This window comes from Heloderma suspectum, chromosome 12, assembly GCF_057233095.1.
Source record: "Heloderma suspectum isolate Gila_16-S chromosome 12, 16-S_ref, whole genome shotgun sequence".
Classification (NCBI taxonomy): domain Eukaryota; kingdom Metazoa; phylum Chordata; class Lepidosauria; order Squamata; family Helodermatidae; genus Heloderma; species Heloderma suspectum.
In genome coordinates, this window is record NC_139469.1 from 1,503,348 (window position 1) to 1,525,494 (window position 22,147).

General features: G+C 54.5%; 1 protein-coding gene across 4 annotated transcripts in view; it reads right to left on the reverse strand.

Moving 5' to 3' along the window:
* The window catches only part of CLCN7 (Cl-/H+ antiporter 7), a 36,597-nt gene extending 14,878 nt beyond the window's left edge, over positions 1-21,719 (reverse strand). The window contains exons 1-15 of one of the 4 annotated variants that reach the window (XM_084818044.1): positions 21,308-21,719; positions 16,064-16,135; positions 15,792-15,863; positions 15,469-15,534; positions 14,389-14,521; positions 11,373-11,482; positions 11,161-11,241; positions 9,447-9,509; positions 8,411-8,494; positions 7,701-7,794; positions 6,715-6,779; positions 6,470-6,586; positions 5,970-6,024; positions 4,492-4,552; positions 408-546 (exon numbers count right to left, since the gene is read on the reverse strand). In XM_084818044.1, coding sequence (XP_084674170.1) covers positions 408-546; positions 4,492-4,552; positions 5,970-6,024; positions 6,470-6,586; positions 6,715-6,779; positions 7,701-7,794; positions 8,411-8,494; positions 9,447-9,509; positions 11,161-11,241; positions 11,373-11,482; positions 14,389-14,521; positions 15,469-15,534; positions 15,792-15,863; positions 16,064-16,135; positions 21,308-21,565 — 1,470 coding nt within the window. In that variant the 5' untranslated portion in view covers positions 21,566-21,719. Of the gene's footprint in view, positions 1-407; positions 547-4,491; positions 4,553-5,969; positions 6,025-6,469; positions 6,587-6,714; positions 6,780-7,700; positions 7,795-8,410; positions 8,495-9,446; positions 9,510-11,160; positions 11,242-11,372; positions 11,483-14,388; positions 14,582-15,468; positions 15,535-15,791; positions 15,864-16,063; positions 16,136-21,307 lie in introns of all 4 variants that reach the window. The other 3 variants (XM_084818043.1, XM_084818046.1, XM_084818045.1) reach the window with 3 other exon arrangements.
* Positions 21,720-22,147: the final 428 nt, after the last annotated feature.

Consider the following 22,147-nt stretch of genomic DNA (forward strand, 5'->3'; position numbering starts at 1 on the left):
TTTGGACTTCAACTCCCATCAGCGCCAGCAGCACTGAGCCTCTTTCAGGCCAATGGCCAAATTCTATTTCAGAGAAGCTTTTCGAGGCTACATTCCATGAGCAGAGGGGGCCGAAGGCAAAAGGGGCAGGGTCAAAACACCAAAAACACCAGCATGTTTCAGCTTAAAGCTCTTCTGCTGGTGCTAAGCCCTGTGGAGGCGTTTCAGAATGGGGGAAATCAGGTCGAAAGCCTGGAAACCACCCCATGATTGACGGTCACGGGGAAGGGGGTATGGCCACCTCAGGTCCCCAGGCCTGAGGCTCGACGCCCCTGCACTGCTCTCCCCCATCTCAAGCCTGCCCAGGGGTCTGTTTGGGAGGCTGTGTCCCCCATGGGCATCCTCAGCCTCTGCAGGTGACGTCCTACCTGCAGCGGGTAGGCCATGCTGTTGCCTCGGAGGGGCTGGCAGTCCCCGGAGGTGTAGATCATCACGAATGCAACAGCAGCAGTCACAGCCCCCACCAGCATGGCCTCGATCACCTGCAGACACGGGCGGTGGATGTATCTGGGGAATCCAAGAGCACACAGGCGCACGCAGCTGACAGATTAGGAGCTGGACGGGGCACTCGTCAAGCCAGAGCAACGTCACAGCCAAAGATTTTGCCGCGCGCGGTGGGGAGAACAGCAGCTGACGACAACTTGCAGCTGCCAGATGACGTGCACCGTCTCCCCTTCCCGCCCTGTCTCAAGAACAGAGGACTCCCAGGGCAGCATCCAACGGCGACAGTCTGCAGACTCAAACTGCGCCGGCGGAGCTCCGCTGAACTTTCTGTTGTGCAACATGTTGCACCATGGGTGCAAGCAGTTGCGTAGCCAGTTGTATAATGGGGATGCTCAACGGGGCACACAAGAGTTATGCTGAACTGCTCGCGCAAGCGTGCTTGAGCAAACACAACTTCTGTGCAAACGTGACGGGATTCTTCTCTTGCGCAGAGTTCAGAACCCAGTTTCACTAGCGCAACGTCATTTGTGCTAATGGAATGACACAGCTGGATGCTGCCCCACACTGCAACTTGTCTGTATTTAAAATGTTTCGCCACAACACAGTGGTCCTTGCTCGGGGCTTTGTGAATGACGGAGGGGTTGAGTCTGGGACACCCACATCACCTGCACATAAGAAGCCGCCTTATCCCAAGCACACTCTCTAGCACACTGTGGCCTCCGCTGATAGGCAGCCACTCGTTGGGGTCTCAGGCAGGAAGAGATCTCCCCATAACCTGCTGCTACCAGGCCCTTTTAGCTGGAGACACTGCCAGAGACTGACCCCGGCACAAAAATCAAGTTCAAGCCCAGCAGACGACTGTAAGAAAAATTAGGAGCACCCATTCCAGTGCTTAGGCTCTTCCTAATATTTTAAGAACCACCAGAGGTTGGGAGGAGAAAAACAAAACAGAAGAGACAGAGAAAGAGAAGATGGGCCCTTGGTCTGATCCAGCATGGCTCTTCTTATGCTCTTCTTAAGATGGCTACTAGCTTAGGGGGCTTTAAAAGGGGATCAGACAAATTTGTGGGGGAGAAGGCGATCACTGACTACTAGACAGGATGGCGATAAGCTACTTCCAGTATCAGAGGCAGCACACTCCAGTATGCCAGTTGCTGGGGAACATGGGCGGGAGGATGCTGTTGCACTCCTGTCCTGCTTGTGGGTTTCCCGTGGGCAGCTGGTTGGCCACCGTGGGAACAGAACGTTGGACTAGATGGACCTTGGGTCTGATTCAGCACAGCTTTTCTTAACACTCTTTCCTACAAACATCCACATTATGGGCTGTATCCAAGATTAGCCCTACTTTGAGTAGATCCACTGAAATGAATAGGATTTAAATCAGACTAGCACTGGATACAACCCTGTGATTCTCGAACTCCAGGGATATTTTTCAGACAGCTCACACACTTCTAACGCTTAGAGATCAGTCCTAAGGTCCCTGGGAGCATGTCGCAAGGAACACAGGATTGCTCCCAGTCCCCCTCCTGAGGCCACAGACCCTGGGACAACCTCGGGAGGGGGGCTCTAAGTTCCGATTCCCCGCCTCCGGAGAAAACCATGCTGGCTGCTTCCCAAGGTCCCAAATGCGGCCTCAGAGGGAGAGAAAAGGTCTGGTGGGAGGGGAGGGGAGAGGCCAGGAGATGAGAAATTCTGTGGCCTCTCCAGCCCCGGCAGCACTCAGAGGAAAATGGTGCAACAGGAGGATCGAGAGGTGAAGATCGTCTCCGTCGCTCTGCCTGGCTGGCTGGCAGCAGCCTGGCGGGGCAATGGCTACTCAGAGGTCTCCGAGATCAAGGCCTCCTTCCAAACCTAACAATCACCTCAAAACATGGTCTGGCGTACCCGCAACCAGGAGAGAGAGAGATCACACAGCTTAAGGAGATGACCATCAGTCTGTGGTTCATTCCATGAACTTTTCAAGAGGTTCCTGGCCTTGTACTGGCATGTGTGCGTGCATGCACACGCACACGCACACATCTTCTAAATGTAAGCCCTAAAAAGGAGTTCCTCCCCCACTTATTCAGCTTCGTTTAGCCATTTCTCCAGACATGGCTTTCTACTGAGGTGGGCGGCTGCAGAGCTGACCTCCTTCCTGTAAATGCAACCCAGCCCCAAGGGAAGCCATCTGGGAAACAAGCAGAGGCCAGAGAGCCCAGAAGCAGGCCAGACTTTTAAGAGAACAAAGGCAAAAGTGATATCACAGGTTTCTGGCCGAAAATCAGCCCAAGCAACCTTCCTCCGACACTGAGTGGTTTGGCTAGAATGGCTTAGAACTTGGTTCCAAGCCCCTTTCCAAATGCTGGAGCTCAGCAATGGGACATGATGAAATAGGGATGTATGGACTTTCTTAAATCCCTTCTGTCTGTATCTGCCAGATTTTCAGACATCTTTCGTTTCATTGTCTGCTTATTAACGGATTCGGATTTTTGTAAACGAGAATTTAGTTCTATTCACACAAATTCATATTAGCACTACTATGCACGTGTACTAATGTGTTAATGTGCATTAGTTAATGAAAATTAGCGCTCATACACATTACCTTATCCACATTAGCGCGTTTATGTAAGTGTGCAAATGCGCATTAGCACAAATGTGAATTTGAGCAGATCCGCCCCCCCAATGAAAACCTGATTCGCAAGTCTGTGGAATCTGATGACCCAGAAAAACGTTGCAGAATCTGCAGGGTGGACTCATAGAAATCCACATTCATTTTAATCCATTGTGGATTTCTCTGACATCCCTGCGTTGAAATCAGAGGCATCCTTGCCCACAGAGCAGCTTCTACTGAGGTGAAGAGGGCAGACCTGGCAGGGAGGCCCAAACCCTGGCGCCTCTTGACAGTGCATTATGGGGAAACAGGGCTCTTTTGTGGGGGACTGACAGACCCTTGTGCCACAGCCAGCTGGGCTGGGTTGGCTCCCTTCCTCGTCCCAGTCTGCATTTGCTGGTGAACCGGTCCTGATTACTGCATTTGGCTGTTGTTAAGGGTGCTCACTTGGAAGGAGGCTGCACTGGAATGAGGTGTGCTGGCGTGGTCGGGAGCTGCCCCCCACCGCACCCACCCACGCATGCCGAGAGGGAAAGCCCAGCCAGCTGCAGAACCAGCTCCTGCACCCACCTTGGGCCTCCAGAGAGAAAGCACAGGGCAGACTTAGCATGGTGGGCACTTCAGGATGCTCACAAAGGCAGGGTCTGCTGTTGCTGTAAAACGTCTTCCCTGCCTTCTTCCCAGTGTCTTAGGACACCTTCATGAATTGCTCTCTTTCTTTTCTTCTCTCCCTCTATACCAGGGATGGGAATGTGTGGCCCTCCAGATGTTGATGGATTGCAACTCCCATCAGCCCTAGCCAGCACACCCAATGGTGAAGGACGATGGGACTGCAGTACAGCAACATCTGGAGGGCCACACGTTCCCCATCCCTGCTCTATTCTATATTCAGGTTGGCACACACCCCAAAAACCACAATTTGCTTCCCAGCCACTCACTGACTCAATAATAAGAATAAGAAGAATAAGAACATAATATTACAAAATATAAAGACTTGCATTGGCTCTGGAAAGCATTTGAGCCTGGACTTCCGGAATGCTCTTCTTCAAGGCCTGCTCCACTGGGGGGCAGCCGGCGAGAGCACCTCTGCTGCATGCCCTCCTCACCCCCCATTCCTGCTCTACCAAAGGCACTTGCGAGCGCCTGCCATGCCCTGCGGCCTCGGGCTCACAGAAGCGGCGGCGAGCCTGTCTCTTGCCTGCGCCACTGCAGGCGAGAGAAAAATCGCAGGGCGCCACACAAACACATTCCCTGATGGTAGAAAATGAGGTGTCAGGGGGACGCAGCCATTTCCATGTCATCTAGTTTTCTGTGTGCAGGGAGTGTGCACGGTGGGAGAGCCAGCGAATGTACAGGGAAGAACCGCCCACCCCCAGCCCAGCCCAGCGCCAGGCAGCGTGGCTCTGCCAGGTTCTCACCTGATCCGGAACATCGTCAGCCAGTAGTTCAAGGCGTTGAACATTGCTCCCAGAATCCCACCTGCAGCCCGGGGGAGGGAAAACCTCTGTCAAAAGGGCCCCAAGCCAGTGTCAGGCGCCAGCGGCTCGCATCCCGTTTGGCCACACGCCTGGCCCAGGTAGCTGCATGAGCACAATCCAGGAGGCTGAGGGCGTCCGCCAGCCATGGGCCGGGGGAGACACGCTCCCCTCCTCCAAGCAAGTGGGGACGAGGGAGGCAAACGGGACAGAAGCTCTGGGGATGTAACATCCCAGAACCCTCTCCCTGGGACAGCCCCGGACACCAAACCGCAGCATGATGGCATCAAAGCGAGAAGGAGGATAACTAAGCCAGCCCTCTCCAACCAGGCGCCCTCCAGATGTGCTGGATGACAACTCCCATCATCCCTGGGGATGATGGGAGTTGAAGTCCAACACACCTAGAGGGCCCCAGATTTGGGAGGGCTGCTTTAAAAGGAACCCCCCCCCAACACACACACATGGAAGTCTACATTCTTGCTTCCCTCTCCACTTCCTCCGGGGTTCCAGGTAGCAAGGAAACCCCACAGTTCGACACGGAATTGCGCGCCAGCGCTGAGCTTTCCAGGAATTAGAACTCCAGCCAGATGCTCGATTCTGTGTGGAACTGCAGGCAAGGCAAGGCGGGTGTCAGCAGAACAGGGATCAATTCTGCAGCTGCAATGAAGCCTCATAAAGCCCGGGGCTATTTCTGCAGACAGCAGCTGCACAGATACAGCCCCTTACCCGTTTCAGTCTGTTAACAATGAGGAATTGGGCCACCTGCATGCCAAACACCCATTACTGGCGAGAGCCTCAGGGGTGGTGAAACGTTTTCAATCTGAGAGCTGAATCCCGCTCTGGGAAAGGTCTCGGAGGTCGCATTCCTTCTGCGGCTGAAGCCAGAGGCAGGGCGGGTGGGGCCAAAATGTGATTCTTACCTTAGGCCCACTCAGCAGGGCAAGTCCAGGTATGCATCTCTACTCACAAGTAAGCAGGACTGAATCACTGAGCAGCACTTCCAAATAAGTGCTGCTCAGTGATTCAGTCCTGTTCATTTGCGAGTAAGCCTACATGGGTCTACCCAGCAGTAAGCAGGACTGGATCACTCAGCAGCTGCCTCCGCAGGCCCTGCCACCGCTCAAAGAGAAGTCCTTATCTCTGATCAGCAGCTGATCAGAGACAGCAGCTTCTCCTGGCTCACTGAGAAAGGGGGCCCTTTGCCGTGCTCAGCAGGGAAAAGCTCTGATCTCCAACCAGCTGCTGGGCATGGGGGCGGGGCCTGGCAAGGAGCTGGCGGGCTGGGTGTGGCCCACAGACCAGAGGCTCCCCACCCCCGTCTCAGAGCTTCCCAAATCTCCCAGCACTGGAGCAAAACCAGCAGGAGGTCCAATGCTTCTGGAGACGCGCCTCGTCATGCTGGCGCTAAAAAGGGCCCTTACCCACCACTCCTATGAATATGAAGATCGGAATCTCTTGGATAGTGTATCCCATTTTCTGGAAAGAGAGAAGCATCAGTGAGCGCTGCAAAGATTGTGGTGGCGGGAGCAAGGCTGGTCAAGGCCTCTGCTGCCCTCCATGGCTCCACCAGCGCTGTGCGCCCAGGGTTGTGCATCTCGCCCCGCACGCGACAGCTTAACCCAGCGGCCACTGGATCGCTCCACCCCAGCTTCAGCAGCAATCCAACAACGCCTGCCCCCATGGCCAAGCTCCGTGTGCAAAGGTTTACTCAGAAGTCGGCCCCGTTCAGCAAAGGTGGCTTCCAGTGCTCATTAAAAGCTTCCTGCTCACAGGGCAGACCAGCACTGCTGCTGCGTTCTAAAAGCGCAACAAGTCAGGGCTGACAAAAGCGAAGGACATAAAGAACCCCCGGATGGCAACAGGTTGGCAATTACGCTGGAGGAGGCGGAGGCAACAGAGCCTGGGAAGGGGCCGCCGTTACCTCGGAATCAAATCTGCCAAAGTTGATGAGGCCCGGGCTGGAGAGGTCCCACGGGCTGCCCTTGTAAACGCTCAGAACGGAGTTCAGGGTGAAGGTGGAGATCATTGAAGCGAAGAACTGCGGAGCAGAGGAGACGGTGAGGGAGCAGCTGACGGTGCTGCCAGGACATGGCGCCCCTCCCTGCGCCCCCTTCTCCCCAAAGGGCCCCCCCCCCGCCCCTGCCTGCTGCCGGGGGCCGCACTCACAATCCTCCAGGTCAGGAACTGGTTCCAAAAGGATGCACCTTCCTCCAAGCTGAAGAGAACGCCGCCTGTCAGGGGAGAGTGGGAGGGCCAGTGAGCCGGGAGCCCGCCCCGGGGGCAGGAGCCACACGCCTGAAGCCAAGCGCGCGGTCGGGGCTTGGCGATCCCGCTCTGCCTCGCTTGGCTATGCTGCGTGGTCACAGCCAGTGGCCACCAAAGGGATGCCAAGGATTGGACCCGTCTGGTCCGGGTCAGCAGCTTCCCCCAAGGCACTCCCCCCCGGGTTTTCCTATGAAGACCCCACCAGCAGAAGCTGCTAAAGATCTCCCCTTCCTGACAAACACGCAGGGACACACCCAGTTCCAACACAGCACCTTCTAACAGTGTGGCCTAGGAAGGTGCCGGGCCCTGAGCCAGACGTTCCATCCACCGAGGCCAGCATTCTCTGTGTTGACCGGCAGAGGTGGTCCAAGGGTGTCCCCCGGCCTCATGGCTGAGGATGCCAGGGACCGACCCGGGGGCCTTCCGCAGGCAAAGCGGCACCTCTGCTGCTGGGCTCCAGGCCCTCCTGTGCAGGCCACGCACAGGCCTCCGGTAGGATCCCTTCAGGGGCAGGCAGGATTCACGGAAGAGCCAGCCCTGGCCTGCCCAGGAGTCCCACCACCGCCCAACGCAGGGACATCAAACCTTCAGAGAGATTCTCCCACCTCTCGCCCAGCCCATCCGCAACTATTTCTGTACTCGGGTCAGGTGAGGAGGGGTCGGGGGCTGGGCAGAGCCCCCCCAGCAGCCTGCTTAGCATCCCCTACCTCTCCCCTCCTCCCGTAATACAGGGAAAGAGGCGGGGAGGGGGGCACCCAGTCAGAGACCACGAGCCCTCGCTCTCAGTCGGCCTCCTGTCCTCGGGAGCCGTTGCGGGGAGGAATCGCAGCGAGCCCTTCTGCTTGCGGGTGGCAGAGGCCTGGAGGTGGAGGTCAAAGACACCTTACCAACAGGGGCTCCAAAGGCAGCCGAGACCCCGGCGGCAGCTCCGGCAGAGACAAAATCCCGCTTCTCCGTGTCTCTCCGGAAGTATTCAAAGATCTGAAAGCAAACAGAAGCTGGAACAGATCAGGACTCCGGGCGAGGCTACAATGCGCATGCGCACACACGAAACCCTCTAGATCAGCGGGTGCACAGACATTTTGGCCCCAGGGGGGCCACACGGGTTTTGTTTTGGGGACATTTTACAATGAAAAATGAATGACAAAATGTGCGCACACGCCTGGGGATTCCTTTGGTCCTGCTGATGCCACAAGGGAATCCCTGGGATTTCTCTTGCTAGCACCAGGAAGGAAACCCCTTCCATGCCTCCAGTCTCTCATCAGAGTCCGGAGAGAAGGAGGCCGTGCGAGTGAGGGAGACCCAGGTAGTGCTGCTATGGAGGCGGATGGAGTGGGGTTTGGGGAGCTGCCAGCGAAAGGCTGGGGGCCCTCAAGTGGCCAGCTCTTTTTGCGCACCCTTGCTTTACCTGCTTCACCCAAGTAATCCAAGCAAAGCCCCAGGAATGACGGAGGCCACAGGGATGACCCCGGCCTACAGTGCACGCTCTGGACTCTTCACAGCACAGCCAAAGGCAGGAGTCTTGCTCCCAAAAGACGGCCCAGCACAGCTGCCCCTCAAGAGTGGAGCGTGGCCCAGCCACCGCCAAGCAACTGACCTTGAAGTCTCTCTTTATCGAAGTCGATCGCCCTTGAGAAATACCAGCTGCAATGACAGCCCCGGAATGAATCATCGGTCCTTCCTGAAACCCAGAGAAGGGGAGTTCAGAGGAAAGCAAGTGGCTGCCTTGCACGACTGCAGCCGGGTGCCTCCTCCCCATGCTCCAGCCCCACCCCAACTGGGTGCCCTCCAGATGTGCTGGACTACAGCCCCCATCACTCCCAGCCAGCATGGCCAACGGGGACAGCTGTGCTGCAGGGATGAGAGACAGTGGACGGAACCTGGAGCGCCCCGAGGTGCGGCCTGACCGCCCCCACTGCCCGGAGATGTTCCACGGAGGTGCCAGCGCCCCCCGGTCCATCTCCAATCCCCCTTCGCCCAGGTGGGCAAGCTGTTGTCCTTGTTTGTCTGTCTCCCCCAAACCGCAGCCGGTGTACCCAGAGCCAGCTGGAGTTCGAACCCATGCCCAAGACCAAACCCACTCGGCTGTCTCACACCCGCTGCACAAGACAGAGCCTGTTTCATGGACTCTGGGCACAGCAAAATGGCTCCCTTGGGGTGAAGCTTCTTTTCTTCCTGTTGTCAAGGCTGCTAAACAGAATTCACTTCAAAGGAAAAATTTACTATGGCACGGGTAGAATCAGAGATTTGGAAGGGGCCATTTAAGCCACCAAGTGTTGAACCTGTGGGCCCAATCCGGCCTGCTTATGGGCCCAATCCAGCCTCTGGGATTTCCCAGATAGCCGCGTCTTCCCCTGGCCTCACCCCCTTTCCCCCCCAACGATGATTGCTCGGAGGTTTCCTGGCTTTTGCTGTTTTCCCCCTGTTCTAAAAGGTTGAACTACCTCCCCTACAGGATGGAAGTCAGGTAGTCCAACTCCTGCAATGCTAACGGGGAGGGGCTGTTGGGAGATGCTTGAAGCAGTTGCGAGAGAAAGAGAGGGAGAGAATATCCCAGAACGCAACACGAAATAACCGGGTGCCAGGATTGCTCAACAAGGAAGCTGCTGTTTCTTCCTTCCTCTCTGTGTTACCTTTCCAACCGCCAGGCCTCCGACCACAGAGAAAATCACGCCACAGACTTTAACCACCAGCGTCTGCAAGGGAAGAACAGAAATAGCTGCCATTTGCAGCTGAACCCAGGGCTCACGTGCTCCATTACTCAGCCGCTGCACAGAGCTGGCGCAAGACAGGAGAGTCCACACGGCTAACCTCCAAGGGCCTTGCCAGAAATGTTTCCACACCAAACCATGCGCGCGCACACCGATTCCAAGGGAAGTGGGACCAGAGGACTCATCTCCTCCTTTCCACAGTCATTTCACTCTGCAGTCTCTATCAGAGCCCTTCTCCAAGGGCCCCCAGAGGTGAGGCGGGGGGCAGCTAAGAAAAGAGTCCTCGAGGGGGTGACACCCCTGTTGATGGAACGCACTCCTCAGAGAGGTCCACTTGGCAGCTTCTTTATCAAGTTTCAGGCGCTCCATTAAGACTGTTTTGTTTGCCTGAGTCTTAAACCTTTTTTAAATGTTTCAGTTCTTAACAAACTATGAGTTTGTTTTTATTCTGCTTAGAATCTTTTGCATAGCTGGCGTTCGGACTTTTTTAATCTGCTGCTTTTATTTTTTGGCTGGTGCCGCTATCATTTCCAACTGTTAATTGGTCTTATCTTTGTTGTTACAATGCATTCCTGCTAGAAATGATGGGACTTGCAGTCCAACACATCTGGAGGGTACCAGTTTTGGAAAGGCTGTTATAAATGTTTAGATTGTGCTTGCATTCATGTTGCTGTCAGCTGCTGCTTTGGGAAGGAGTTTCAGCTGAAAAGGCAAGGCAATGTACATTTTCCCAAAATTGTGAGGCAGCCCAGATCACCACAGAGCTCAGCATTCTGTCTCAAACTGTCAGAAGACAGTGGGCTGGATGGAGAATCCCTAATGGCTTTATCTGATCTGAGGGCTGGAGATTCCTCCTCCCTGCCTTGCACACTCACTACTTTCTGACTCCCAAGCCCCAGACTGTCAAGAAAGGGAAGCACATGAAACATGTGTGTACAAGCAAGCTGTGCGCCCTGTGTTGTTTTACGTGGTGTTGTTTTATTGTCGGATTTGGGGGGGTTAAATTGTTTTTAGTTCAAAGTTGTTTTTAGTTATATGTTGTTTGCATATATTGTCCATATGCTTTTATGTACATATCTTTTAAACTTTGTATATTGTATTTTAACATTTTGACTTTTGTAAACGGCCCAGAAAGTTTTGGCCATGGGGCGATATAGCAATATAATCAATCAATCAATCAATCAATCCATCCTGCAATTTAGAGGCAAAGTTCCTTCCCTGCCAGGCCCCTGGCTGCCAGGATCCAGTTCTCATTTTTATGTTTTACCCAGATCCACCTCTAAGTCAAATCTCTTGAGCTAGAAGTGACAGAATCCAGTACCAAAGGTGGCGTGACGAGTAATGGAATTTGGCTGGCTTTGTTGGCTCAGAGAGCTGTAAGCTAAAATGTGAAGGTATTTTTGGTGGCTCTGACTCCGCCCCTTTGCCTTTGGCCACACCTGCTGGGATGCGGCCCAAGAGCTTCTCGGAAATGGAATTTGGCCCTGGGGCTGAAAGAGGTTCTTCTGTCCCCCTGTTGCGGAAACACAAACTCCTAGTTAGGACTGGCTTTCTTCATAAGAGCTGCAGACGGATCAGGGCTGCATACTCAGAAACCCCCACAGAGCGACTGGCGCTTCCTTCCTTCGCCTCTTACCTTCAGCCGAACCACATGGGGGATCTTGACTCCGTTGAGGTAACACTTGATCTGAGGTATTCCGCTGCCAGCCGCCACAGGCTACAAGAACAGAGAAGCTGCATCCATCTCCCGCAAACCCAGAAGCTCGGTTGCTCACAAAAGCAAGGGCTGCCCAGCCCACCCCCTTACAAAATGGTGGTGCAGGAGTGAGATCCAGACAGAGACCTTACCTCGAGGAAGGCGACGATAATGGAACCGACCATGACAAAACTCGCGTTCAGGGTGGCCCAAAGGAGGAGAGAAAAGGACAAACCACCTGTCTCAGTGAATCTGTCAATATCTGGGGGAATGCGGTTAAAAAATATATATCTAGCTATAGATTTGGGGAAATCAAGTCACGGGGAGATGCCTTGCCAGCAGAAGACTAGTGGCCCCATCTGCTTTTGTTGAAATTTATGTATAATTCTCAGAAAGCTGCATTTTCATATATATGTATGCAGACACTTCATGGGCTTGTACTGAAATTGATATATCCAGTTATATATTGAATACATCAATTATATATTGGCAATGTATGGCTGTGACAGCTGGACTATAAGGAAGGCTGAGCACCGAAGAATTGATGCCTTCGAACTGTGGTGCTGGAGAAGACTCTTACGAGTCCCCTGGACTGCAAGGAGGTCCAATCAGTCCATCCTAAAGGAAATCAACCCTGAGTGCTCACTGGAAGGACAGATACTGAAGCTCAAATATTTTGGCCACCTAATGCGAAGAGAAAAGTCACTGGAAAAGACACAGATGCTGGGAAAGATTGAGGGCAAAAGGAGAAGGGGACGGCAGAGGATGAGATGGCTAGATAGCATCACTGATGCAATGAAGATGAACTTGAGCACACTCCGGGAGAGAGAGGAGGACAGGGAGGCCTGGCGTGCTGTGGTCCGTGGGGTCACGAAGAGTCGGACACGACTTAACGGCTGAACAACAACAAAAAGGCGAAGTACAGGCTGAAGGGGCATGATTGCAGCTTGAGATCGATAGGCATATGGTCAAGGAACACTTAATTACTTTGAATGAGTTCAAATCTCCAGGGCCAGATGAACCGCACCCTAGAGTAATAAAGGAACTGGCAGAAGAACTCTCAGAACCACTGTCTATTCTTTCTGAGAAATCATGGAGGACAGGGGAAGTGCCAGATGACTGGAGGAGGGCTGATGTTGTCCCTCTCTTCAAAAAGGACAAAAAGGAGGAACCTGGGAACTACAGACCAGTCAGTCTGACATCAATCCCTGGAAAGATTCTGGAGCAGATGAGAAAGCAATCCAACTGGAAGCACCTTGAAAACAATGCAGTGATTACTCGAAGCCAACATGGATTTGTCAAGAACAAGTCCTGCAAGATGAATCTGATCTCATTTTTTTGATCAGGTAACCCCCCTTGTGGACTGTGGGAATGCTGTGTACATAATATACCTCGACTTCAGCAAAGCTTTCAACAAAGTGCCCCATGATATCCTGATGAGCAAACTAGCTCAAAGTGGGCTAGATGAAACAACGATCTGGTGGATCCACAGTTGGCTACAAAATCGGATTCAAAGAGTGCTTATGAATGGGGCCTTCTCAAACTGGGGAGAGGTAACAAGCGGGGTGCCGCAGGGCTCAGTCCTGGGCCCAGTGCTCTTCAACATTTGTATTAATGACTTGGAGGAGGAGGTGCAGGGAATGCTGATCAAATTTGCAGATGACACAAAATTGGGCGGGATAACTAATACCCTGGAAGACAGAAACAAAATTCAAAGTGATCTGGATAGACTGGAGCGCTGGGCAGAAAACAGAATGACATTGAATAGGGCTAAATGCCAAGTTCTGCTCCTAGGAAAAAGAAACCAAACGCACAGTTACAAGATGGGGGGTACGTGGCTCAACAACACTACAAGCGAGAAAGATCTTGGAATTGTTGTTGATCACAAGCTGAATATGAGCCAACATGGGATGTGGCTGCAAAAAAGGCAAATGCTCTTTTGGGCTGCATTCATAGAAGCATAGCTTCCAAATCCCGGGAAGTACGAGTTCCCCTCCAGTCAGCACTGGTTAGGCCTCATCTGGAGTACTGTGTCCAGTTCTGGGCACAGCACTTTAAGAAGGATGCAGACAAACTGGAGAGGGTTCAGAGGAGGGCAACAAAGATGATCAGGGGACTGGAAACAAAGCCCTATGAAGAGAGACTGAAAGAACTGGGCATGTTTAGCCTTGAGAAGAGAAGACTGAGGGGAGATATGATAGCACTCTTCAAGTACTTGAAAGGTTGTCACAGAGAAGAAGGCCAGGATCTCTTCTTGATCATCCCAGAGTGCAGGACACGGAATAATGGGCTCAAGTGACAGGAAGCCAGATTCCGGCTGAACATCAGGAAAAACTTCCTGACTGTAAGAGCAATACGACAATGGAACCAATTACCCGGGGAGGTGGTGGGCTCTCCCACACTGGAGGCCTTCAAGACGAGGCTGGGCAGCCACCTGTCAGGGATGCTCTGACTTGGATTCCTGCATTGAGCAGGGGGTTGGACTCGATGGTCTTGTAGGCCCCTTCCAACCCTACTATTCTATGATTCTATGAAATGCATGTAGCTACAATTTTTTTCTTTGAAATTTCACAATAAAAATAAATGTTAAGAATATTAGTAGAAAACGCTGCTTTAGGGTTAGCATCTGCATTTTCTGGGCCAGTTCATCACTGCCCACGTCCACCACTGCCCCAAAGCAGCACCCTCCACAATGAAGAGGGAGGTATCAGCAGGCCTGGGGGAGACCCTGCAGGTTCCAGCTCACAAAAGACCTCTAGAAAAGTACTCAAAGGAGGGCTGCTCCCCTCCCCAGAATCCCAAGGACTGAGGATATTTAGTTCCCATGAAATGCCTACTGTTGCAGGGGGAACCAAGAGGGGGAGAAGTGGGGTTCTGGAAGAGGGCCTGGCTGTCTGGCACCCTGAACAGAAGCACTCCACACTGCAACAGTTTGTTGCAGACTCCTATTAGAAAAACACAATTTTTCACCCCACCAGATTCTCAGTGTCTTGGAGTCTTTATTCAAAAACAAGGGATGTATTTTTAAAATTATTTTTCACAGGCAGAATTCAAGAAAGAATGAATGCTATGGCTGACCACCTTGGAACGGGGCAGGCTCAACGTCGCCGCTGGCCCCACCCGCGCTAAGGTCACCCAGGACCCGGCCTGGCTGCGCTCAAAGGATACTTCCCTTCACCACTTCGTACTTCAGCCCAGCGAAGTATTCCACCGCAATGTCGATGAAGCATGCCACGAGGCCTGTGAGGATTCCAATCATGGCACAGATGACCCAGCGCCGGATCTCCACCGTCCGGAAGGCCTGCATCAAAGAGCCGCCCTCAGAGGCTGTGGCCCAGAGCCTCAGGCTGGCCGGCAGCCTCTGCTCCGCAATTCCACAGAACACAGCGTTGGGCCAAGGGTCAGCCGCCTGCAAGCCTCAGCATTCGTTTTTAAAGAGCAGTTTCCAGCCCTGGTGCCTCCAAAGACATGCTTGAGACTAGTGTGGAGCGCTGCCTGCTCCCACCTCAGAATCCAGGGGGCGGGGCAGGAATCCACCGCCGGTGCTGGGCACAGGGCTTCGGCTCCTGCCACGGCTCCCCCTCCCCCCGGAGCGCCGAACTCTATGCATGTGCGGAAGCGCACAGGTAAGACAAATACTACAGGGCGTAAGTCTAATGCCGCTCTCCCCAACCCGGGCCCCTCCAGATGTGTTGGGCTACAACTCCCATCAGGACTCTGGGACAGAAGTGTTGGTGGACTCGTACTGAAGGGACCTGGGTTCAAATCCCCCCCGCCATGAAGCTCCTTGGACAACCTTGTGCTTGCCAGTCAAGCCCTCCCACCCTAGCCTACTTCAGAGGGGTGTTAGAAGGATAACACTGGGAGGCGGGTAAGGACTATGGACGCCATCCAGAGCTCCTCTGGAGAGGGAGTAGGGAGAGGGGAATGACGCAAGTCCTGCCACGTGGAGCAGGGGCGGCTCAGAGCCAGAAACAGCATCTGGGGCCGGCTCCTTGGCGGTCTGCGATTCCACCCCGGCGTCCTTTCGCTCTGGCTGTTTAGCATGCACGTTACCCTCCTTGCTATAGAAGACGTTTCCCTGTATTTTTAGCATGAGGATCTTTGCCCCAAGGAGGATGCATCAGCATATCAAAGGAAATTGAAGGCACAAATGCTAACACAGGGGACATGCAACCGGACGTGATGTTTTGGGGCGGGGGGGGCACGCACCCCCTCCAGCCCTATGCACAGCGAACGTGGACTCACGGTATGATGGATGCGCTTCTCTTCCTCCAGGAACAGCTGGTTCTCACAGTTGTCGTAGTCCAGGCTCTGAAAGCAGCAAGAGGCAGGGGCGTCCTTTACTTGAGACCAGGAGGCCAGAGGATTCCACCCCACCCCACCCCACCCCACCTCCCACCAGACAGGGAAAACCTAACTTTGCCCCACCGCTCATGAGACCTCCGGGATGGTGCTGTCCCCAGGGCAGCAGCAGGGACTGGGATCTGCTTTGCTGGGGACTTTTCTGACCCTGGCAAGCACCCTGCTGCGTCCCAGCCCAGGACGAACACCACGCTGGCGGTGCTCACCTCGTACTTGAGCGAGAGGAGCTTCTCCGTGTGCGGGATCTCGTTGGGAAGGCGGTCCACCGCATCCGTTTCCTGCGAGACGCAACCAGGCGATGATTAGCACCACACATCAAGCCAAGATCCAGGCCTTGGCACGGGGCGGGGACCCTCGGGCTTGTTGCCAACGCCAGTCTCCTGGAGTCTCCCTCCCCCTTGTGGCGCTTCCTGATTGCGACGGGCCTAATGCTACTCAGGGGGGCCCTCACCGACCCACCCCCACAGCACTCCCTTACAGGCTCGCGGTCATCATCAAGGTCCACATTGCTCAGGTGTCCCAGCCGCGAGGAAGACGAGGACGGGGTGAGCTGCGGAGGCAAGCAAAGGGCATGTCACAGCTAAGCGTGCCCTTGCTCGAGGCCCAGCTGCCTGGACCAAGTTCAAGGCCCCCTACTAGAAGACCGTGTGTGGGCCGGAGGAGCGCAGCAGTGAAGAGGCTGAGCTACGGATCAGGAAGCCCCCGGCTCAGTCCTCGCCTCTGCCATGAACTCCCTAGATGCCCTCAGGCCCGCTCGCCATCTGCAATATGGGGATGACAATCCCTTGCTGACCCACACTGCAGGTTCGTTCCAAGGCTCATGACCAGGCACTGACATGGAGCGCTCTGGATGCTTGAAAACACTGCGCAAACATTAAGCGACAGTGACCCACTCCGCATTTATGACTGGGTGGGACGGGACAGGGGCTCCTCCTCACTGAGATCAACTCCTGGCTGCGGGGACAGTTCTGACTCGGGCACGGCCGCACCACAGTGGCAGAGTAGCCACCCGAAGACAACCCCCAGGCCCCCTTCTCCGTAGGCCTTTAGACAGCGATGAAAGCTCTTCCTCCTACAGATAGGTGGATCTTCTAAAGGTTAGATGCCCTCGGAGCACTCAACGGAGTCAAGATCCCCCACTTGGCTCGTCGCATTCTAAACTTGCTGTGCGGGCTGTGTACTTGTGTAGGCAGGCAACGTGTCATTTGGGGGAGCACCCCCTTCCCTCTGAGAATCCCTACCCTGCCAGCCAAGTGGCAGGAACCATGCTCTGGAAGACAGCACAGAAAGAAGAGCACAAGGGGAGTGAAGGGTGGAAGAAGGAACCAAAGTGAACCAGAGAGGAGCTCACAAGTGGAGCGTTTACTTTTCACATTGCCTGCGGGGCCCTGTTAGGGCAGAAAGGCCGTTCATAGATAGTGCAATAAATAAAAAATAACCTCCCAAAGGGTACAAAATCTAAAGGAAAGAGATGCATCAGCAGTTACAGCTTGGTGCTAGACAGACAGAAAGCTGCACCCTAAAGACAGGCTGAATTATAGCCCTTGAGTAGCCTCTGGACAGAGGAGGAGATGGCTAGATAGCATCACCGATGCAATGTATATGGACTTGAGCACGCTCCGGGAGAGAGCGCAGGACAGGGAGGCCTGGCGTGCTGTGGCCCATGGGGTCACGAAGAGTCGGACAGGACTGAACGACTGAACTACAACAACAAGCCTCTGGATGGGAGGGAAGGGAGGGAGGCCTTCCTCATTTCACAATGGAACTCCTCGCAGATGGGCCCACAGATTTGGGGCAGCTCCGTTCCGAGAGGGTGGCTCGCTTCCTTTTGGCAGCTCTCCAAAAGAGAGGGCAAATGCCTGCTCCCAGTTACAGGAAGAAAGCCTACGGGAGGTCACCTGTGAGCCTTCGCACCCTGGAAGAGCCCTTGCCTACGGTCCACCACATCAAAGGGCCTAGGCCATCCACTTCCCCACTCGGCACTCTCTGATGTACTGCAATGCTTTTCCTCTTGATGAAGCACGCAGGCGGCCACCTTATACCGAGCCAGACCCTCGCTCCACCTAGCTTAGCATTGCCACGCGGACTGGCAGCAGCTGTCCAGGGTCTAAGGCGGGCGGGAGGGGCCTTTCCCAGGAGGGGTCTTGAGCAGGAGGCATTCTGCATGCAAAGGATCTGCTCTAGCCCTGAGTTACAGCCCCTCCTGAAATGGTTGGGACACCATTTGGGGGTGGTTTGCATCACATGTGCATACCAGAATTTGGTGGGCCACAGATGAAGGCTGAAGGGCCAGAGCTGTCACCGCCTCCTTTCCGTACAAACCTGCTTGAGCATTAACGTCATCCCCATAGCCCCTTTCTGGACACCCCTGCCACAAGTGGTTAGGGGGCAGCAACCCAAGCAGCAGCCTTTTCAGTGGTGGCTCCAAATCACATGCCCTCTGGTGCCAGGTTTTAAAGGTTTTAAATACCTTTAAAAATATTTCTTATCCAGGCCTCATAACGTTGAGATTGGTTTTACTCTACTGATCTGTTTTGGTGCCCTGCTGAATTAACTGTAATTTTGATTTTCTTTTTACAAATCTTTGTATTGTTTTTATTTTTTTAGAAGATTAAGTACAAGCCACCCTGAAAGCTGTGGAACTCAAAGGAGGAGCATTAAAATGTTTTTAAATAAAACGAAAGAAAAACAAAAAGTACCACGCCCAAAGAACTTGAGGAACTGTATTGCAGCGCAGCAAATGCCTCTCTCCGCCCTCTCTCAGTGCAAGGAAGGCAGGGTCACATCGTAACCACCCCAGCTGCATCACAGCACCAGGAAGAGTCAGCGAGTCACAACTCGCTTGAGGAAGTGCGGAGGGAGACGGCGTGAGCTTGCCAGGTCCTCGCCAAGGGCCACCCCATCCGTTGCTAGAAAGAGAGCTGAGCCCCCCGTCCCCAGCAGCAGAGCACCCCAGCAACAATGGCTTTCAGGGGCCACGGCCCATCCCAGTTCCCAGCACGTCCTCATCCACCCTGATTCTGGGCCAAACACAGAAGCCCGAAAATGCTGAACTGGCCTCCTGGTTCCCAGAACACAGAGCAGCCGGAACTAAGAAACTGAAGCAATGGAGAGAATGCCAGCTGAGCACACCTTGATGGGGGCAGTTTCCCGGTCTTGGAGGCGTGCAACCTCGGGGCGGGGGGAGCGAAGTGCAGTTGCAGGGCTGTAGGTGAGGTGGCATGTAAACATCACATCCATATTTAGTCTGCTGGGTCATTTGCCCTGAGAGAACAATTCAGCTTGAACCCTGCTAAGAACCTAAGGGGAGCCCTGATGCTGGATTGGACCAAGGGCCCCCCTAGTCCAGCATTCTACACACAGCGGCCAACCAGCCGCCTGCAGGGAACCCACAAGCAGGACATGAGTGCGATTTTCTGCCTTGTTTAAATGGTTTGCTTGTTGTGTGGGGGGTCAGACTTACATTTCCTCTTTCAGGACAAGGCGCACACATCCTTGGCATGTGACATTCCAAAAGATAATGAAATGCTTGATTCTGCGGGGGGGGGGGGGGTTGGCTCAGAAAATGATCACAGGGAATGGGTTCACAATATTCCGCCATGGGCGCAGCCACATAACACTCCGACAGGAGAGATTCAAATGCTTTGAATTTAGAGCAAGACTGGAGACGATAAAAAGACCGTCATGTGTAAAGCTTCAGGATTTACAAGACCAACATTTCGGAGACAGTGAGCCGCCCCTTCAGAACTCCGCACGGGCTGAGATACAGGCCGGTGATCAGAACATGCAAAGCAACAGCTTCCTAGCCGTGAGGCTGCCAAGGGAAACTGTGAGGTTGCCCGAGACCCTGGAGAGCAACTGCCGGCCAGAACTGACGATATTGGCCTAGGTGGACAGATAGGCTGGCCTGGCAGCTTTCAACATTCCTAACTTCCTTTGGGCATTACAACAAACAGAAGAGCAAGTAACATATTTAGGGCGCAATCCCATGCATGTTTAGACAGACTAGAGTCCTACAATTCCCATGCTGGGAGATGTAGGACTTTTCTGGGCATTCTGGGTGGTGTAGGACTTTTTTCTGTCGAAACATTCCTAGGATTGTGCCCTTATAAATAAATGAATGTCTGGAATAAGGTGCCTTTGGGGCACCCTGTCCGGACAGATTACATCTCACCTCGGAAAAACTAGAGCAGCCTTTCCTGTGGTTGGGGGTGATAGGAGTCATAGTCTTGACACATCTGGAGGGCGCCAGGGTTGGGGAAAGCTGAACTGGAGCCATTGTTTTGCCAGGAGGAAGATTGGGGAAGGCAGTCCCAGAGACAGGCTCCTTAGGTGAAGCACTGCTCCGGCAGCTGCCCCCCCGGTCCAAGCGAGGGGCGGCGTCAAGGTGCACTAGGAACCTAGTGCGGAGCCCCCATCCCTTTAGCAGCCCACAGAATTTCCTCGAGCAGCTTCTCCTCCGTCCCCCAAACAGCAGCCCCAGACGCATGTGAATGTGAACGCAAGCAGAGCCAGACCCAGGGCCCATCCAGCCCAGCGTTCTGTTCCCACAGTGGCCAACCAGCTGCCCACAGGAGACCCACAAGGAGCACACAGGGGCAGCGGCCCCCCCTGGTCGTGCTCCTGGCCGAAGGCCCCGGTGGCCAGGTTCATTCCCAAGCCTCTGTACAGGCAACCGCCACCCCCGCGGGCCAGCTTGCTTGGTCAGCATTGATGGCACTGCATACACGGACCGAGAATAAAAGCTGGTGCGAATTTCTTCCCGTCACCATCTGCTGAGCCCAGCAAACCACACCGCTGGCCAGCCGGGCAGCCCTTTGCGCACTCAGAGGACTATTTTGCCACCCCGCTGCCCCCACGGGCGACAGGAGCCTCCTGGCCTCCTGGTGGGAGGCGCTCGAAGGACCCAGCGAACACAGAGCACTCCGGCGCCACAGGGGCGGCCCTTCTGGGCTGGTGCGCCCAGCACAGCTTCTTGCCTGCTGGCCCATTAGGGCCCATCCGCCCAGCTCAGGTCCAAAGCCCTCCCTGCCCGGCCTGTAGCTTGGGCAACTACTGTCCTGCCTTGCCTCCTGCTTAGGCGGGGGGGGGGGCGCTGGGGGGCGCACGCGCTAACACTGGCCTGCCACCAGCCAGGCAACACTGCGTCATGACGGCGGACACCCCACCCGTCAGGAGCAAGAGGCTAGTCCTGAACGAGGGAGAGGTGCCGGAGCGCAACCTGCCTGGCGCGCCCGTCTTCTGACCGAGACGCCCTGCCTGCTCCCTGCGATGTCGGAGATGCGGGGGAAGGCACTCTGCACATGCTTGCCTCGCATATTTCACAGCTGAGCCGCGGGACTAAGGAATACGCCTGAGCCCCGCTGACCCGTGCTGCCGATGGGCTGCAACCAACGTTCGTCTAACTTGCGCCTCTTCATTTCAGCGGGCCTCCGCTAAGCAGGGCAGCGTAGGATACGTTCTACTCCGCCGTCGCAGAGCGCGCTCCGGGATCACAGCGCTCCGGAGCCGCCCGGGAAGCTCAGGCGGGCCACGGGCCGGAGGGCTTCGCCCCACCTCCTCCTGAGCCCCGCCCGGGTGTGCGCGCCCTGCGCGGAGGTGGGCGGCCTCCCTCCCCTTCTGCACCGGGAAGCGCACTTCGGACATGCTCAGGAGCCCTGCGCGCCACTCTCGGGTCATCTGCGGCGGGGCTGAAGCCTCGGGGGCTCCGGTCTGCGCTCACCTGCCGGGGCGCGGCGGCTCCGCCCGTGCCGTTGAGCAGCGGCGTGGACTCCCCGTGGCCCTCCGGCTCGCGCTCCCGGCCGGACCACGACACCTTCTTGGACACGTTCGCCATCGCCCGCCTGCCCGCCCCGCGGAGACAGGAGGCCGGGGACGCGCAGCAGTGGCGATCATGTGACCCGCCTGCAGCTGGCAGAGGCACGTGACTGCCCCCTCCCTCCTTCTCGCAGCATCGCGGGAGTTGTAGTCCGGGCGGCATAGCCTTCTCTGCGTGTGCAATCCTGGATCGTTCTTATCGCTTCGATACGTTTTTGTTTATATGATGTTATTCTTTTTTAATTTGCATATTTTTATTTTCTTCTTTATATTTTTCTTCTTTTTGTTTTTTGTCGGAGTTTCTATTATATTTATGAATTGATTAAATGTTGTGTGGGATCTATTATTATTATTTTAGATTAGAACTTCGAAATGTACAAACCAGAGCCTGCTACAGAAGACAAACACTTAGACGGGTTTTATTTATTTATTTAAAACATTTCTATACCGCCGCCTTCATGGTACCAGGGCAATTTGCAGAACGTATTATTAAAAACATTTTAAAACAATGAAACCACAACAAACTACAAAGAAAAAACGGTATAAGATACATACAGTAGGCAGCTGCACCACCGGACTTCATAAACCCAATTTGAAATGCCCGGGGAAACAGGGGTCGATCTGGCCAGGAGAGGATATGACGCCAGCGCGGGACACACACACCTGCATGTGAGGACGTGGCACAGCCAAGATGCAGCAACCAAGAAGGCCCTCTCCCTTGTTATTCGTCTCATGCATTTACTGT